Raw genomic sequence first — 20,773 nt, forward strand, 5'->3', positions numbered from 1 at the left:
TGAGCGGATTAAATCCTCAGTGAGTCTGAGCTCAGTGTGGACAGAAAGAGCTCAGCTCTGGACAGAAACCTCGGGATTTTACTTTTGATTATTTGTTTGTTTATGTTTGTTTTTGTTGATCTGTTTGTTTCTGAGACTCTGACGGAGTTTTGGAGACTTTTATTTTGGGGGTTTTTTTGGAAGAAAAAGAGCGACAGAGTCCAGGAAAGTGAGGAGCAACTCACTGCAGGTGCAGGTCAGTCCATTATATATATATATATATATATATGTATATATATCTGTGTATATAAAGTAATATAACATGAGTAAAAATACAACAAAACAAGAACAAAACAAAAAAACAACACATACATTAAATATAAAGTAATAATAATAATAATAATAAAAAACACTTTTTTATGAGTGTGTGTTAATTTTAGCAAATAAAACATGTAAATAACTAACTTTCATATGAATTTTGGGACTTTTTTTCCCCTCAAAAACGTTGAATTTCCTTGGTTTTTGTTTATTTCTTTAGAGAAAATGAGACGTTTGAGGTGAAATCAGGACAAACGAGGACACCGACCGTAATAAAGGTGCAAAAACAAACACAACAACTGTACTGTGTGTGTGTGTGTGTGTGTGTGTGTGTGTGTGTGTGTGTGTGTGTGTGTGTGTGTGTGTGAACCAGCAGCTGGTTCAAGAGCAGAGATTAGAGAATCTACGAGAACCAAGGAACTGTGTCAACAAACGAAAACCACGTCCACAGACTGATCTTCATCATCATCATCATCATCATCATCATCGTCATCATCAGGGTTTAAATCAAACCACAATCTGATAAAATGAAGAAAATGAAAAAATTAGGTCAATAGTCTGTGTCTGTGTGTGTGTGTGTGTGTGTGTGTGTGTGTGTGTGTGTGTGTGTGTGTGTGTGTGTGTGTGTGTGTGTGTGGGCTTAATCCCTGGTTTGTGTGATGGCATGTGACAGTCTGACAGTCTTTAACACACACACACACACACTGGTGTTGGTCAATTGTGGGGACATTAAATCAAGTGACTCACCCTAATCTGTAATCTAATCTAATCTATAAAACCGATGTCAGATCAAGTCTACGACATCATTAAGAACATGTTCACGTCTTCACCATTAGACAGACTTTAACAACAGGAAACTGAAGTTTATAAACCAATCACTCTCCCACACCAAAGCCCATAGAGAAAATCAGTGATTTTAGCTCACAGGGACACAGGAGCTGCTGGTCCTCTGCTGCCTCGTGTGGTCACTTTGTGTCATTGCTGTATATCTGAACGACGGATTTCAAAAGCCGAATTGACAAAATAAGACGTTTATACTTTGTGATGGAGGCAGCAGTGGATCAACAACTCCTGTGAACTCCTGTGTGCTGTGATGTTAAAATCACTGGTTTACTCTATGGACTTTGGTGTGGGAGAATGAGTGGTTTATAAACTGTTCCATTCCTACATTTCAGCAGTTGTTTGTCACTAAACTGTATCCATGTAATTGTTGCATTGATGATGTGTCCTTAAATGTACCCTCTGACAAACACACGTTTGGGATTAACCATCAGTTTATCACAAATAATCTGTCCTTCTAATCTCTCTCTCTCTCTCTCTCTCCACAGCAGCAGCACAGTGGTCAGTACAGTACGGCGCTCGTTCTCCCTGGGAATTCCTGGAATGTCCTGGAACGCCCTGGGTGCGACTCAGACGTACTCGGACCACACTTCCTGTTTCCTCATGGCCACTGACGACCCTCACTTCCTGTTAGTTCTCAGTCAGAGATGAAGTCGGAGACAAAAACACAAACGAGCTCAGGAAACTTTGTGTTTGTGTGTCGCTGTCATGTGTGATGGTCTGGTGTCCTCTCTGTTGTGTGCGCCCCCTGCAGGCCAGCAGCTGAACTCTGAACCCAGGAACTCGCTGTAGTCACATGACAGCCGCTCACGATGATGGCTTCAGTGGTCGTCGGGGGCAACCGGAAAACGTCTCTAACACTGAGAGGAGTCGACCCAGAGACCTGCATGATCGTCTTTAAGAACCACTGGGCTCAGGTAACGAGTTAATGAGTTAATGTCTCAACCAGCCACACTATTCAGTGAGGGATCGGTTAACCGATCAACTAGCCAATCGACGAATAGATCAACCAACAAACATAACAGCCAACCAACCAATCAACCAACTAACAGAACAACCAACCAACCAACCAACGAAAGAAACAACTAGCCAACCAACCTACAGAACAACCAACCAACCATTCAACCAACCAAACAACGAAAGAAACAACTAGCCAACCATCCTACAGAACAACCAACCAACCATTCAACCAACCAACCAATGAAAGAAACATCCAACCAACCAACCAACCAACAGAACAACCAACCGACCTATAGAACGACCAACCAACCAACCAACCAAACATCCAACTAACCAACCAAACAACCAACCAACCAAACATCCAACTAATCAACCAGCCAACCAACCAACCAACCAACCAACCAACAGAACAACCAACCGACCTATAGAACGACCAACCAACCAACCAACCAAACATCCAACTAACCAACCAACCAACCAACCAACCAACCAACCAAACATCCAACTAACCAACCAACCAACCAACCAAACATCCAACTAACCAACCAACCAACCAACCAACCAAACATCCAACTAACCAACCAACCAACCAACCAACCAACCAACCAGCCTTCACTGTTGTTTTTCCTCTCATATTCTATTTATCTTTTCTTTCTCTCAATCACTTCAGTTCATCCCTTTTTCCTCATAATGGTTGGCAGATAACTGTGTGTGTGTGTGTGTGTGTGTGTGTGTGTGTGTGGTGTTCCTGGTCCAGACTCTGGCTCTCAAACACAGGATCCATTTATGACAAACCTCTCTCTCTCTCTCTCTCTCTCTCTCTCTCTCTCTCTCTCTCTCTCTCTCTCTCTCTCTCTCTCTCTCTCTCTCTCTCTCTCTCTCTCTCTCTCTCTCTATCTCTACACTCGCCAAGAAAACCAACAAGAGGAGTGTGTGTATGTGTGTGTGTGTGTGGTCATCTCAGGGGTCAAAGGTTAACACAAGTCCAGACAGTGTGTTACATTTGTGTCTATTCATTCATGTGTTCACCCGTTGTTCTGCTTTCTACTGAAACTCTGACAGTCTGACCTGGTCAAAAGATACTCTTCAACCAACCAACCAACCGACCAATCAACCAACTAACAGACCAACCAACTGACCAACAAACCAACTGACCAACAAACCAACCAATTGACCAACAAACCAACAGACCAACCAACCAACTGACCAATCGACCAACCGACTGAACAACAAACCAACCAACTGACCAACAAACCAACCAACCAACCAACTGACCAACAAACCAACAGACCAACAGACCAACCAACCAACTGACCAATCGACCAACCGACTGAACAAACCAACCAACCAACCAACAGATCAACCAATCAACAGCCAGCCAGCCAACCTAAGAATACCTAAAACTTTCTACAACTTCTTCTACGACGCTAGCACAACCACCACAGCTCAACTCTGGCTTTGGCTCCTCCCACTCCTGACAACTTTCATCCTGTCCATTTACTTCCTCGTCTATCACTCAAAACTGTCAAGAACACTTATGTTTTCCTTAAAAAGTAGACGATTGGCTCCTGGGAGGAAGGGGGCGGGACATGTGACGTCTGAATGGACTTGCCCTTCAAAATAAAGTCAGTGACGTCTCTCTGTTCAACCTTGTTTTGTGCAGGTGGTGAAGATCCTGGAGAGACACGAGCCGGGTCGCAGCAGCACCGGTGCGTTGGGTTTCCTCTCAGGTCACATGAGCATCAGCGGTGGTTCTGGTTCTGGTTCTGGTTCCGGTTCTTTACGCCTCGGTCCGATCCCGGCAGACGAAGCCAGCGCCGTCCAGAACTACGTGGAACACATGCTGTTCCTGCTGATGGAGGAAGAGGCGGGGAAAGGTTAGCGCGCGACACAACAAACAAACAAACAAACAAACAGAACTCCAGAACTCTTTGTGAGTAGGTGCTGCAGAGTTTGACCTCTGGTCCTGGTTTCAGGAGGAGCCAAGACCAAAGACCTGTTGACCTGTCTCTTCAAGTCTTTCAAGGCACTTACAGACATTTGAAGATGCTTCACGACCTAAAAGACGCAGAGATTTCAAGACTCTACAAGACCTTTCATGTTCTCTAAAACCCTGTAAGACCAAAGACTTATTTCTAGACTCCCAAAGACTCTGTAAGACCAAAGACCTCTCGATACAGACTTCAAGACCTTGAAGATTCTCCAAAACTCAAGACCAAAGACTCTGTAAGACATTTGAAGACACTTCACAACCAAAGACCTGTTGACCTGTCTCTTCAAGACCTTAAAGACTCTCCAAAATCCTTCACAACATAAAAAGACGCTCAGAGACTCTTGAGATTCAAGACATTTCAAGACTCTTCAAGACCTCACATGTTCTCTAAGACCCTGTAAGACCAAAGACTCAATTCTACTCACCAAGACTCTGTCAGACACTTTAAAGACCTCTGGTCCTGGTTTCAGGAGGAGCCATGGGTCCCATCCTGGAGTTTGTGGTGGTGGAGGCCGTTATGGAGAGGCTGTTCCTGTGGAGCCTGAGGAGACACTTCACCGAGGACATGAAGCTGGAGCAGCTCAGGATGTACCAGATGCTTCTGTCTCAGGCCAAACAGCCGCTGCTGCATCACAAACCCGTGCTGCGGCCGCTCATGATGCTGCTCGCCTCCTGTGCCGGACCCGGACCAGGACCTGGACCAGGTGAGGATCCGCGGAACCAACGCGAACCCTGGATGACGGAGAATCGTGTTTTCACGCTGCGTTTTCCTCCGCAGATAGCGGCGGCGTGGTGGAGGCGGAGCTTGTGCTGCTGCTGTATCAGCTGTGTGTCGCTCTGGTCAAAGACTCATCTGTGCTGGAGCTGTTTTTCCACACCAGTGAGGACCAGGGAGCGGCCAACTTCCTCCTCTTCTCTCTGCTCATACCATACACACACAGGTATGTGTATGTGTGTGTACACACACGTGTACTTATACACACACCTACAGTATGTTCATGTGCGTGTGTGTGTGTGTGTGTGTGTGTGTGTGTGTGTGTGTCAGACAGGGGTCAGTAGGTCAACAGGCCAGAGACGCTCTGCTGCTCATCATGACTCTGTCTGAGTCTGAGCCTCGAGTCGCTCGACACATCAGTGACAACACATACTTCTGTCCTGTGAGTACACACACACACACACACACACACACACACACACACACGCATGCACGCACACAGACACACACACACACACAGACATAGACACATACACACACACACACACACCCCTCACGCACACGCATGCATGCACACATGCACGAACACACACACACACACTCACATTCACACACACGCACGCACACACATGCATGCACGCACACACACACACACATGCACACACACACGCATACGCACACACACACACGCATACGCACACACACACATACACACCCACACTCATGCACACACACACACAGACACACACACGCATGCACGCACACAGACACACACACACACACAGACATAGACACATACACACACACACACACACCCCTCACGCACACGCATGCATGCACACATGCACGAACACACACACACACACTCACATTCACACACACGCACGCACGCACATGCATGCACGCACACACACACACACATGCACACACACACGCATACGCACACACACACACGCATACGCACACACACACATACACACCCACACTCATGCACACACACACACAGACACTCACACACACAGACACACACTCATGCACACAGACACACACACACAGACATAGACAAATACACACACACACACCCCTCACGCACACGCATGCATGCACACATGCACGAACACACACACACTCACATTCACACACATGCATGCACGCACACACACACACATGCACACACACACGCATACGCACACACACACATACACACCCACACTCATGCACACACACACACACAGACACTCACACACTCATGCACACAGACACACACACATGCACAAACACACAGGAACGCACACACACACACACCCCACACTCACACAAATACGCACACACACACACACACACACACACACACACATCACTTACATTTTCATGAATCAGATCTGTGTTTAAATAATTGCTGACTCATTCTTTCCATTCATCATAATCTCATTATTACAGTTATGTAATAAATTAATGAGCTCAGGAACAGAGTGTGTGTGTGTGTGTGTGTGTGTGATGACATGTTAGCATATATGCTATCTGCACAAAAATATGATTGAAAATGGATAAAAAGCATATAAAGACCCAGCATTAACACAATAACGTTGTTGATGTCGGCCATTTTGGCTCCGTCACTGCCAGTTACTGTGTGTGTGTGTGTGAGATTTAGACCTCACTCTGACCTCAATCTCTCCACACAGAGCAGATTAGTAACTCAGCGTGAGATTGGCTCAAACACAGAGGGATTAGTAAGTCTGCACGTGATTGGACGTCGTGTCTTTGTGGAGACGATGTTTGACCATCACTGCTGATGCTGTAACAACAGAGACATGAAGACATTTAGAGACATTTAGAGACGCTTCACAACATAAAACACTCCCAGATTCAAGACTCTACAAGACCTCATGTTCTCTAAGACCCTTTAAGACCAAAGACTCTTTTCTAGACTCTGTCAGACACTGTAAGTAGATTCAAGACTTTTTGAAACTCTTCAATACCTTGAAATACTCTCTTCAAGTGTCTTCAAGACCAAAGACCTGTTGATCTGTCTCTTCAAGACTCTGTCAGACACTTTAAGTTGATTCAAGACTTTTTGAAACTCTTCAATAACCTGAAATACTCTCCAAGACTCTTCAAAAACAAAGACCTGTCAAGACAGTCTTCAAGACCTTAAAGATTCTCCGAAACTCAAGACCAAATACATTTAAAGACGCTTCACAACATAAAAAGACGCTCAGAGACACTGAGATTCAAGACATTTCAAGACTCTTCAAGACCTTTCATGTTCTCTAAGACCCTGTAAGACCAAAGACTCAGTTCTAGATTCTGTCAGACACTTTAAGTTGATTCAAGACCTTTTGAAACTCCTCAACACCCTGAAATACTCTCCAAGACTCTTCAAAAACAAAGACATCTCAAGACAGTCTTCAAGACCTTAAAGACCAAAGACTCTTGCAGACATTTGAAGACACTTCAAGACCTAAAAGACTATCCAAGACTCTCCAAGACCAAAGACCTGTTGACCTGTCTCTTCAAGTCTTTCAAGGCACTTACAGACATTTGAAGATGCTTCACGACCTAAAAGACGCAGAGATTTCAAGACTCTACAAGACCTTTCATGTTCTCTAAGACCCTGTAAGACCAAAGACTTATTTCTAGACTCCCAAAGACTCTGTAAGCCCAAAGACCTCTCGATACAGACTTCAAGACCTTGAAGATTCTCCAAAACTCAAGACCAAAGACTCTTGCAGACATTTGAAGACACTTCACAACCAAAGACCTGTTGACCTGTCTCTTCAAGACCTTAAAGACTCTCCAAAATCCTTCACAACATAAAAAGACGCTCAGAGACTCTGAGATTCAAGACATTTCAAGACTCTTCAAGACCTCACATGTTCTCTAAGACCCTGTAAGACCAAAGACTCAATTCTACTCACCAAGACTCTGTCAGACACTTTAAGTGGATTCAAGATCTTTTTAAACTCTTCAATACTCTTCAAAAACAAAGACCTCTCAAGACAGTCTTCAAGACCTTAAAGATTCTCCAAAACTCAAGACCAGCGACTCTTGCAGACATTTAAAGACACCTCACAACCTAAAAGACGCAGAGATTCAAGACATTTCAAGACCTTACATGTTCTCTAAGACCCTGTAAGACCACAGACTCATTTCTAGACTCCCCAAGACTCTGTAAGACACTTTAAGTAGATTCAAGACCTTTTGAAACTCTTCAACACCCCGAAATAATCTCTTCAAGTGTCTTCAAGACCTTAAAGACCTTAATTTCAAGACTCTACAAGACCTTTCATGTTCTCTAAGACCCTGTAAGACCACAGACTCATTTCTAGACTCCCCAAGACTCTGTAAGACACTTTAAGTAGATTCAAGACCTTTTGAAACTCTTCAACACCCCGAAATAATCTCTTCAAGTGTCTTCAAGACCTTAAAGACCTTAATTTCAAGACTCTACAAGACCTTTCATGTTCTCTAAGACCCTGTAAGACCACAGACTCATTTCTAGACTCCCCAAGACTCTGTAAGACACTTTAAGTAGATTCAAGACCTTTTGAAACTCTTCAACACCCCGAAATAATCTCTTCAAGTGTCTTCAAGACCTTAAAGACCTTAATTTCAAGACTCTACAAGACCTTTCATGTTCTCTAAGACCCTGTAAGACCACAGACTCATTTCTAGACTCCCCAAGACTCTGTAAGACACTTTAAGTAGATTCAAGACCTTTTGAAACTCTTCAACACCCCGAAATAATCTCTTCAAGTGTCTTCAAGACCTTAAAGACCTTAATTTCAAGACTCTACAAGACCTTTCATGTTCTCTAAGACCCTGTAAGACCACAGACTCATTTCTAGACTCCCCAAGACTCTGTAAGACACTTTAAGTAGATTCAAGACCTTTTGAAACTCTTCAACACCCCGAAATAATCTCTTCAAGTGTCTTCAAGACCTTAAAGACCTTAATTTCAAGACTCTACAAGACCTTTCATGTTCTCTAAGACCCTGTAAGACCACAGACTCATTTCTAGACTCCCCAAGACTCTGTAAGACACTTTAAGTAGATTCAAGACCTTTTGAAACTCTTCAACACCCCGAAATAATCTCTTCAAGTGTCTTCAAGACCTTAAAGACCTTAATTTCAAGACTCTACAAGACCTTTCATGTTCTCTAAGACCCTGTAAGACCACAGACTCATTTCTAGACTCCCCAAGACTCTGTAAGACACTTTAAGTAGATTCAAGACCTTTTGAAACTCTTCAACACCCCGAAATAATCTCTTCAAGTGTCTTCAAGACCTTAAAGACCTTAATTTCAAGACTCTACAAGACCTTTCATGTTCTCTAAGACCCTGTAAGACCACAGACTCATTTCTAGACTCCCCAAGACTCTGTAAGACACTTTAAGTAGATTCAAGACCTTTTGAAACTCTTCAACACCCCGAAATAATCTCTTCAAGTGTCTTCAAGACCTTAAAGACCTTAATTTCAAGACTCTACAAGACCTTTCATGTTCTCTAAGACCCTGTAAGACCACAGACTCAGTTCTAGACTCCCCAAGACTCTGTAAGACCAAAGACCTGTCGACACGGACTTCAAGACCTCGAAGACTCGCCAATACTCAAGACCAAAGACACGTTTCAGGACTCTACAAATCCTGAAAGATTCTCCGAGACCCTTTTAGACAGAAGACATTTGAAAGCATCATTAACCGTTGTGATGTGTTCAGGTGTTGGCCACAGGTCTCTCTGGTCTCTACTCGTCTCTTCCTGCCAGACTCCAGGTCTACAGTGAAGACTGGTGCTGTCTGGAGCCGGACGACTGGCAGCAGGTAACCATGACGACCACAACTCGATTTATCTGTAACCATGACGACCACGCCTCGAGTTATCTGTTACCACGACGACCGCAACTCGATTTATCGCTTAACGATAAGCGGACAAATAACGCCGTAAATAACCGCCCCCTCGCGTCCGCAGGTTCCAGCGCTCGTCCACTTCCTGAATTCACTGGACTTCTGCAGTGCCGTTACCAAGGTAACGTCAACAACGCACACACAGGCTTCGAACAATGGTACAGCCCAATGAAAACAAACCTTTATCACCTTGCGTGTGTGTGTGTTTATCTTTATCTGTGTTCTTTCAGGTCGCTCATCCTTCCGTACGCTCTCAGCTGCTGAGCTACATCTACAACGGCTTCCTGGTCCCGGTCCTCGCTCCTGCTCTGCACAAGGTACTGAAGGACAACGCTGTGGTCACTGATAACACTGATGTGTTCACTGATAACATTGTTCCACTGTGAGCAGACGTAGCTCTGCCCATTCTTCTCCTCTGTCCAAAACCCTGGCTCTACACCTCTTCTTCTTCTTCTTCTTCTTCTTCTTCTTCTTCTTCTTCTTCTCTATGTGATGACAATGTCAAATATTCGTCAGAAATGAACCTATATTAAAGGGACACTGCCTAGTATTTATGGGTTTATATGACCCAAAATTACTGTGGCCCTGAGGTGCTAAACACAAACGCAAAACACAAAACACAAACGCAAATTAAAAAACACAAACACAAAAACATTAACTCAAAACGGAAACACAAATCACACAACGCAAACACAAATGCAGAAAACACAAAAACATTAACTCACAACGCAAAAGCAGAAAACACAAATACATTAACTCACAACGCAAACACAAATGCAGAAAACACAAAAACATTAACTCACAACGCAAACACAAATCACACAACGCAAACACAAAAGCAGAAAACACGAAAACATTAACTCACAACACAAACACAAATCACACAACGCAAACACAAAAGCAGAAAACACAGAAAAACATTAACTCACAACGAAAACACAAATGCAGAAAACACAAAAACATTAACTCACAACGCAAACACAAAAGCAGAAAACACGGAAAAACATTAACTCACAACGCAAACACAAAAGCAGAAAACACGAAAAAACATTAACTCACAACGCAAACACAAATGCAGAAAACACAAAAACATTAACTCACAACCCAAACACAAATCACACAACGCAAACACAAAAACATTAACTCACAACGCAAATACAAATCACACAACGCAAACACAAAAACATTAACTCACAATGCAAAAACACAAAAGCAGAAAACATTAAATCGCAACGCAAACACAAATGCAGAAAACACGAAAACATTAACTCACAACGCAAACACAAATCACACAACGCAAACACAAAAGCAGAAAACGCGAAAAAACATTAACTCACAACGCAAATACAAATGCAGAAAACACAAAAACATTAACTCACAACCCAAACACAAATCACACAACGCAAACACAAAAACATTAACTCACAACGCAAATACAAATCACACAACGCAAACACAAAAACATTAACTCACAATGCAAAAACACAAAAGCAGAAAACATTAAATCGCAACGCAAACACAAATGCAGAAAACACGAAAACATTAACTCACAACGCAAACACAAATCACACAACGCAAACACAAAAGCAGAAAACACGAAAACATTAACTCACAACGCAAACACAAATCACACAACGCAAACACAAAAGCAGAAAAACGAAAAAACATTAACTCACAACGCAAACACAAATGCAGAAAACACAAAAACATTAACTCACAACCCAAACACAAATCACACAACGCAAACACAAAAACATTAACTCACAACGCAAATACAAATCACACAACACAAACACAAAAACATTAACTCACAACGCAAACACAAAAGCAGAAAACACAAAAACATTAACTCACAACCCAAACACAAATCACACAACGCAAACACAAAAACATTAACTCACAACGCAAACACAAATCACACAACGCAAACACAAAAACATTAACTCACAATGCAAAAACACAAAAGCAGAAAACACAAAAACATTGACTCACTTTATCTCACTTGGTAGAGCTGCCGTCTCATGTAGAAGTACACACTACAGATATCCTCAGTTCAAATCACGCCCCAAGCAGAAAACACAAACACTAAAGCATTTAACACAACAACATTATCTCACAACGGAAACGCAAACAAAAAAGCAGACAACACAACGGAATTATGAGCGACGACACTGGTCGATCGCATCATAAATCATGTTTATGTTTTGAAATCGTGTTTTGGCATGTGGCGCCATCACTGCAGTCAGTAGAGTCTCAGCTGTCGAGCAACCACGGGTTGAACCAGTTACGTCAGAAAACCAAACCTAAAAAGACTTTGGTGTTTTGAATTTGAATGCAGTAACTGTTTTTGGCCACATTCTTACACGTGGCGCCTTTAACGTCCTTTTTTGGTCGTGATCAGCTGACACTGGAGGAGGCCATGACCACGACGGCGTACCTGGACCTGTTTTTGCGCTCCGTCTTTGAACCCGCCCTCCTACAGATCTTCCTGTCCTTCATCCTGCTGCACGCGCACGACGGCGTGCAGATCCTGGACACACTGGTCAGCCGGGTCAACACGCCCTTCCAGGTAACTAACACACACACACACACACACACACTGAACACGGATGTCGTGATTCCGTTTCTGATGAAGTAAGACGAACCTTCTGTCTGTCATCAGTTGGGTACGGTGTCTCTGGCTCTGTTCAGGACTCTGATTGGTCTGTTCTGTGAGGACGTCATGCTGCAGCTCGTCTTCAGGTCAGATTTCTACTGAGTTTGGTCACATTGATGCTGTTTGGTACAGTAGAGCAGTGTTTCCTAACCCTGATCCTCAGGGAACTCTGCCCTGCCATGTTTTAGATGTTGCCCTGCTCCAAAAACACCCGATTCAGACGAAACATTACAATTTTGAACAACATTTTTTTTAACAAAAGTTGAAACATTAAATTAAATTAAATAAAAAAAATTTTGACAAAAGTTGAAACTTTATTCTTCTTCTTATTACGTTAATTGAAAGATATATTTTTCTTTTTGACAAAAGTTAAAACATAACATTTTCGAATTTTTTTTGACAAAAGTTGAAACATTAATTTTTTTTTAAATGACAAAAGTTGAAATATTATTATTTATTAAAAAAAAAAAATTCTATTAAAAAAGTGGAAACATTATTTAAAAAAAAAAAGAATTGTATTACATTTTTTTTTTCAAATGACAAAAGTTGAAACATAACATTTACAAAGAAAATTGGTAAAAGTTGAAACTACATTTTTTTTAAATGACAAGAGTTGAAACATTTTTTTAATGGTCAAAAGTTGAAAAACATTTTTTTTGAAAAAAATTTGAAATATAACTTTTTTTCAAATGACAAAAGTTAAAACTACATTTTAGATTTTTTATTTTTTTTTAACAAAAGTTGAAACAATTATTTATTAAAAAAAAAAATTAAATGGTCAAAAGTGGAAACATTATTTAAAAAAAAAAAAAAATGTATTAAATTTTTTTTTTCAAATGACAAAAGTTAAAACATAACATTTAAAAAAAAATTGGTAAAAGTTGAAACTGAATTTTTTTTAAATGACAAAAGTTGAAACAACATTTTTTATTTATTTTTTTAACAAAAGTTGAAACATTACATAAACAGGGCAACATCTAAAACATGGCAGGACAGAGTTTCCTGAGGATCAGGGTTGGGAAACTGCAGTAGCGTGCGTATTTTCTTACGCTACCGAAATAACCAGCGCCAACCGTTCCACTCTTTGGCGATCCTTCCCTTGGTGTACCAGAGTACAAAGCTACGCTAAGGTCACGACAGTCAGCTCCCTTGAGATCGGTGTTTCTTCAACGCCCACAGTCTAAAATAAGAGCTGCTGGACGTCCTCCATTGTCGTCTGTTGTGTTGCGTTCCATGTCGTTGTCACCGGTACGACGACACGATGTAAACACAGCTTCCGTGTCCCTCAGGTACCTGATTCCGTGCGGCCACCTGAGCAGGAAGCAGCGCTCGTCCTTGAACCGGAGGGACTGCCACGCCTCCGGCGCCACCTCCTTCCTGCTCCTCATGCCCTCCTGGTGCCCCGTGAACCTCCACTCTGAGCTCATCCACTGGGCCAAAGGAGCAGGTGAGGAACATCGTACTGAGACATGGACCTGAAGACCTTCACGGCTGCTCGTACCAACTTATCTTCTCTGTTTGCGTTAGACCCGTCTGTGTCGGACAGCGTCGGTTACTGCCGCGGCTCGGACTTCCTGATGGACGTGAACTACCTTCAGTACCTTTTAGACGCCCGACAGGCCATTTCCACCTCTGACAGGTCAGTGAGTCTGATGTTTAAAGATGAAAAGGCTTAAGCTTTATCCTTCAAATGAGGGTCAAGACCTTTTGAAACTCTTCAAAAACAAAGACCTCTCAAGACAGTCTTCGAGACCTTAAAGATTCTCCGAAACTCAAGACCAAAGACTCTTGCAGACATTTGAAGACACTTCACGACCTAAAAGTCTCTCAGAGACCGAGATTCAAGACATTTCAAGACTCTACAAGACCTTTAATGTTCTCTAAGACCCTGTTCGAGACCTTTTAAAACACTTCAATACCCTGAAGTACTCTCTTCAAGTGTCTTCAAGACCTAAGACCTGTTGACTTGTCTCTTCAAGACCTTAAAGACTCTCCAAACTCCTTCAAGACATTTAAAGACGCTTCACAACATACAAAGAAGCTCCAAGACGTTGAGATTCAAGACATTTCAAGACTCTACAAGACCCTTTAAGACCAAAGACTGATTTCTAGACTCCCCAAGACTCTGTCAGACACTTTAAGTTGATTCAAGACCTTTGAAACTCTTCAATACTCTGAAATACTCTTCAAAACCAAAGACCTGTCACAACAGTTTTCAAGACCTTAAAGATTCTCCAAAACTCAAGACCAAAGACTCTTGCGTACATTTGAAGACACTTCACGACCTAAAAGACGCTCAGAGACGCCGAGATTCAAGACATTTCAAGACTCTACAAGACCTTTCATGTTCTCCAAGACCCTCTAAGACCAAAGACTCATTTCTAGACTCTGTCAGACACTTTAAGTAGATTCAAGACCTTTTGAAACTCTTCAATACCCTGAAATACTCTCTTCAAGTGTCTTCAAGACCTTAAAGACCTTACATGTTCTCCAAGACCCTGTAAGACCAAAGACTGATGTTTAAAGATTAAATGGCTTAAGCTTTATCCTTCAAAAGAGGGTCGCGAGATTGGTGCCAATCTCGGCACAGACGGTGGCGGTCCACATGTCTTTGGACTGTTGGGAGGAAACCGGAGAACCCAGAGAAAACAGGGAGAACATGCCAACTCCACTCAGAAAAAGGCCGTTGTTCCAACCGGATCAGGAACCCGGGTTTTTTTTAGCAACCGTACGACACTCTGGTGTTTTTTGATTTGTCCAACATCTGCACGTGTGACGAGTTGTTGTCTGTTTCTCAGGGCGTGTCGTCTGTGGTCAGCCCCGTACGACGGGATCGACCCTTCGCCTGAGCAATCCCCATCTGACACACCGGGGGGCGGAGTTAAAGAGGAAGAAGACCAAGAAGAAGAAGACGAAGAGATCTTACAGCAAGTCGCGAGTCTTCCGTCCTTGGCCGTCTCACCCACCCCGTCCTCCACGGACAAACCCACAGGAAGAGTCAGTTCTGCCCTGGAGTTGGAGTGGGATGACGATATTTTTGCAGACGATGAACCTTCCTCACCTCCTCCTCCTCTTCCTCCTCTTCCTCTTCCTCCTCCTCTTCTTCCTCCTCAGCACATCCAGGAAATGCGACGCAGTGCAATCAAGTTGGTGAACGGCTCCTACGTCGAGGAATCGGAGTTCCAGGACGACGTCCTGGTCTACGACCTCGTCGCCCGGACGGACGCGAGGGCGGCCGTTTTGGAGCGAACCGTGGCATCGAATCATCAACGGCGAAGCGTCGCGCGCGGTCATCGAGCGTCCGCGACGATGTTGGCAAAGAGGAGGAGGAGCGAATATCACGGGATGGAGGTGATAAGGATGGACGAGGAGGAGGAAGGCGAGAAGAACGGGTCAGAACAAGTCTTCACCAACGGATTCGACAGAAACGGTCACGTCGTCGCCGAAGACGAGCAGGAAACCGACGGTCGCGCAAAACGGCGTCCGACAAACGCGTCGCGCAACAAAGACGCCGAGCGGCGTTCTGCTCTCCTCTCTGAAACCACCGCCGCCGCCGCGTCGGGAAGTCTGCCCGGCAACAGCGACTTCCTGTCTCAGTACCACCAGCTCATGCTCTCTCTGGGGGCGGAGCCAGACTTCGACGACATCACCGACAACATGGGCGCGTTCAGGAGGCGTGTCCGAGCCCTGAGGAAGAGGCTGGAGGAGGAAGACGACGACGACGAGGGCCTCGGAGAGGAATCCTTCTTTAGCTCCTCCATGGAGGACAGTGAGGAGGAGGAGGAGGAGGAGGAAGGAGAGGAGACGAGGAGACAAGGAGTTCCTTTTACAGGTTTGTTTCTGTCATTTAAAGGGTATTATCACAATATTTAAGTCCCGATATTTAAATCAAGATACGATATTATCACGATATTTAAATCAAGATACGATATTATCAAGATATTCAAGTCAAGATACGATATTATCACGATATTTAAATCAAGATACGATATTATCAAGATATTCAAGTCAAGATACGATATTATCACGATATTCAAGTCAAGATACGATATTAATATTATCACGATATTTAAGTCAAGATACAATATTATAGTCACAATACGATATTACAACAATATTCAAGTCAAGGTACAATATCACGATATTCAAGTCAAGGTACGATATCATGATATTTAAGTCACAATACGTTATTATCACGATATTTAAGTCAGGATATGATACTATCATGATAGTTAAGTCAGGACACGATATTATCACAATATTTAATTCACAATACGATATCACAATATTTAAGTCATGATATGATATCACGATATTTAAGTCATGATACGATATTATCAGGATATTCAAGTCAAGGTACGATATCACGATATTTAAGTCAAGATACGATATTAATATTATCACGATATTTAAGTCAAGATACAATATTATAGTCACAATAGGATATTCTCACGATATTCAAGTCAAGGTACGATATCACGATATTCAAGTCAAGGTACAATATCATGATATTTAAGTCACCATACGATATTATCACGATATTTAAGTCATGATATGATATCACGATATTTAAGTCACGGTACAATATTATCACGATATTTATGTCACAATAAGATATTATAACGATATTTTAATCAAGATACAATATTCTAACGATATTTAAGTCAAAATACGATATTATCACCATATGAAAGTCAAGATACGATATTATCACCACATTTAAGTCCCGATATTTTAATCAAGATACAATATCACCACGATATTCAAGTCAAGGTACGATATCACGATATTCAAGTCAAGGTACAATATCATGATATTTAAGTCACCATACGATATTATCACGATATTTAAGTCATGATATGATATCACGATATTTAAGTCACGGTACAATATTATCACGATATTTATGTCACAATAAGATATTATAACGATATTTTAATCAAGATACAATATTCTAACGATATTTAAGTCAAAATACGATATTATCACCATATGAAAGTCAAGATACGATATTATCACCACATTTAAGTCCCGATATTTTAATCAAGATACAATATCACCACGATATTCAAGTCAAGGTACGATATCACGATATTCAAGTCAAGGTACAATATCATGATATTTAAGTCACCATACGATATTATCACGATATTTAAGTCATGATATGATATCACGATATTTAAGTCACGGTACAATATTATCACGATATTTATGTCACAATAAGATATTATAACGATATTTTAATCAAGATACAATATTCTAACGATATTTAAGTCAAAATACGATATTATCACCATATGAAAGTCAAGATACGATATTATCACCACATTTAAGTCCCGATACGATATTATCACCACATTTAAGTCCCGATATTTTAATCAAGATACAATATCACCACGATATTTAAGTCAGGATATGATATTATCACGATATTTAAGTCACGGTACGATATCACTTCTGTGGAGCAAAGAAACCAGAAAATATTCACATTTAAGAAGCTGTAAAGATCACACCTGAGTTTCTCGTGGCGTCTCAGGTCCGTTCATCAGCGTCCTGCTGTCGCGTCTCGAGAACCTTCTGGAAAACTCCATCGCCGTGAACCTGCTGGTGACGGGGATCCTGGCCCAGCTGGCGTCGTACCCGCAACCTCTGCTGCGCTCGTTCCTGCTCAGCACCGACACGAAACACCGACAGACCAACGTCCGCACGCTGTACCAGGTAACAAACAAACACGTTTATCTGCTAACGTTACTTCTTATTTCATGTCAAAGATTCACTTCTTCTTATTATTTTTCTCGTCTCTGCAGGTGTTAGCGTCGGTTCGTGATCAGATCGAGCGCTACGTAGCGTCCAGACCAGAATACCCAGGTCTAGTCGCTCAGGCCTGGAGGTTCTTGTTGGCCAAAGACCAGGAGAGCAAGTTCAGAGGTTAATGACCGCTAAAAACAAGCTAATCTAGGTGGTACGAGCAGGTGTTAGCATCGGATCGAGCGCTACGTGGCGTCCAGACCAGAATACTCAGGTCTGGACGCTCAGGCCTGGAGGTTCTTGTTAGCCAAAGACCAGGAGAGCAAGTTCAGAGGTTAGTGAATGCAAAAACCAAGCTAAGCTAGGTGGTACGAGCAAGTGTTAGCATCAGATCGAGCGCTACGTGGCGTCCAGACCAGAATACTCAGGTCTGGTCGCTCAGGCCTGGAGGTTCTTGTTGGCCAAAGACCAAGAGAGCAAGTTCAGAGGTTAGTGAACGCAAAAACCAAGCTAAGCTAGGTGGTACGAGCAGGTGTTAGCATCGGATTGAGCACTACATGGCGTCCAGACCAGAATATCCCGGTCTGGTCGCTCAGGCCTGGAGGTTCTTGTTAGCCAAAGACCAAGAGAGCAAGTTCAGAGGTTAGTGAACGCAAAAACCAAGCTAAGCTAGGTGGTACGAGCAGGTGTTAGCATCGGATTGAGCACTACATGGCGTCCAGACCAGAATATCCCGGTCTGGTCGCTCAGGCCTGGAGGTTCTTGTTGGCCAAAGACCAAGAGAGCAAGTTCAGAGGTTAGTGAACGCAAAAACCAAGCTAAGCTAGGTGGTACGAGCAGGTGTTAGCATCGGATCGAGCGCTACGTGGCGTCCAGACCAGAATACTCAGGTCTGGACGCTCAGGCCTGGAGGTTCTTGTTAGCCAAGACCAGGAGAGCAAGTTCAGAGGTTAGTGAACGCAAAAACCAAGCTAAGCTAGGTGGTGCGAGCAGGCGGAGCTAACGGCTAAGCTAACAGACGTTTCAGAGTCAGCAGATCTGTTGTGTGCTGTTAAAACCAGAACTATGTGGTATCTAAGCGCTTACAGTGCCCTCTGCTGGACCATGCGCTCATCACTTTAGGTTGTACATTTTCAAAGGTATTTCTGGTTTAATTTAATGACAAAAGTCGTAAAAAAAACTCCACCTAAATCTGTTTTAAGAAAAGTTTGAATGGAATTTCAGATAATTTGAGTTAGAAATGATTAAGAATGTGTTAAATAAAGTCGTGAAATTCACTTTTACGACTCATTTTAGGTCATGAAACGTTTCTTACGCGATGTTTAATGTCGTTAAAGTACAACTTTCTTCAATTTTGTCCAGTTGTGTCCTCATATATTGACCTTTAGCGTCTCATGTCCTCATGTCCACGTCCTCGTGTCCACATGTCCTTGTGTCCTCATGTCTTCGTGTCCTCGTGTCCACATGTCCTTGTGTTCTCATGTCCACATGTCCTTGTGTCCTCATATCCTCCACATGTCCTCATGTCCACGTGTCCATATGTCCTCGTTTCCTCATGTCCTTGTGTCCTCATGTCCTTGTGTCCTCATGTCCTTGTGTCATCGTGTCCTCATGTCATCGTGTCCTCATGTCCTTGTGTCATCGTGTCCGCATGTCCATATGTCCTCATGTCCACGTGTCCTCATGTCCATATGTCCACCTGTCCTCATGTCCATATGTCCTCATGTCCATGTGTCCTCATGTCCATATGTCCTCATGTCCACGTGTCCTCATGTCCATGTGTCCTCATGTCCACGTGTCCTCATGTCCATATGTCCTCGTGTCCACATGTCCTCTTGTCCACATGTCCTTGTGTTCTCATGTCCACATGTCCTTGTGTCCTCATATCCTCCACGTGTCCTCATGTCCTCATGTCCACGTGTCCTCGTGTCCACATGTCCTCGTGTCCACATGTTCTCATGTCCTGGTGTCCACATATCCTCATGTCCTCGCGTCCACATGTCCTTATGTTCACATGTCCCACAGAGTCCCTGGAGTCTCATGGCGGCGCCATCAACGAGCCTCGTCTTCCCAATGGCTCCGTGAGGAACCGTCTGGCTCCGCCTCCCGTCGCCGTTTTGCCGCCGTGCCCCTCGATCCCGCCGCAGGCGAAGAGCCGAGTGTTCGCCGTCGTCCTGTTCGCCGAGTTCCTCAAAGAACTCGCCGCCGTCGCCCAAGAGCACGGCGTCGCTCCGCACTGACGTGACAACAAAAAGCACTCGACGCAAATAATCTGAAGATTAAAGTCAGATTCCTGGCTGCACTTGAACGGTTATTTATGTTAACGAACGTCGTTTGTCTACGTTATTATTTGTCGGGTCAGTGCAAATCGTTTTCTACACTTTGTTTCTTTCATCTTTGAGTAAAAATAAAATAAATTACCAGATTATGCCAACGGTTATAAACCGGATTAGTTTGACGGAGGTGAAGGTAAAGTGTTTACATTCATGTTAAAGGTCCGATTTTAGTCAAAGACGAAGACAATAACTCCGTTTTCTTTTAAACACCGTTAGCGCGACTAAAATCGAGCTAGTCTTAGTCGGACTAACGTACCTGGATAATGTGCTTCATAGTCCGATTACTGCATGTGTACGCTGAGTCCGACTGGACTGGATGTAAAC

General features: G+C 43.0%; 1 protein-coding gene across 1 annotated transcript; it reads left to right on the forward strand.

The window, feature by feature from the left end:
* Positions 1–1,949: 1,949 nt before the first annotated feature.
* Positions 1,950–20,353, forward strand: LOC310942407 (FHF complex subunit HOOK-interacting protein 1A-like; the record flags this gene model as incomplete). Its single annotated transcript, XM_083907787.1, has 16 exons — positions 1,950–2,054; positions 3,761–3,974; positions 4,561–4,794; positions 4,869–5,031; positions 5,136–5,247; positions 9,524–9,625; positions 9,774–9,830; positions 9,940–10,026; positions 12,111–12,278; positions 12,372–12,451; positions 13,655–13,812; positions 13,893–14,004; positions 15,164–16,197; positions 17,902–18,083; positions 18,173–18,293; positions 20,139–20,353. The coding sequence occupies 16 exons, from the start codon at positions 1,950–1,952 to the stop codon at positions 20,351–20,353; spliced, it is 3,144 nt and encodes a 1,047-aa protein (XP_083763913.1).
* Between the last annotated feature and the right edge of the window lie 420 nt (positions 20,354–20,773).

This window comes from Microchirus variegatus, assembly GCF_963457635.1.
Source record: "Microchirus variegatus genome assembly, chromosome: 2".
In the NCBI taxonomy this organism is placed as follows: Eukaryota; Metazoa; Chordata; class Actinopteri; order Pleuronectiformes; family Soleidae; genus Microchirus; species Microchirus variegatus.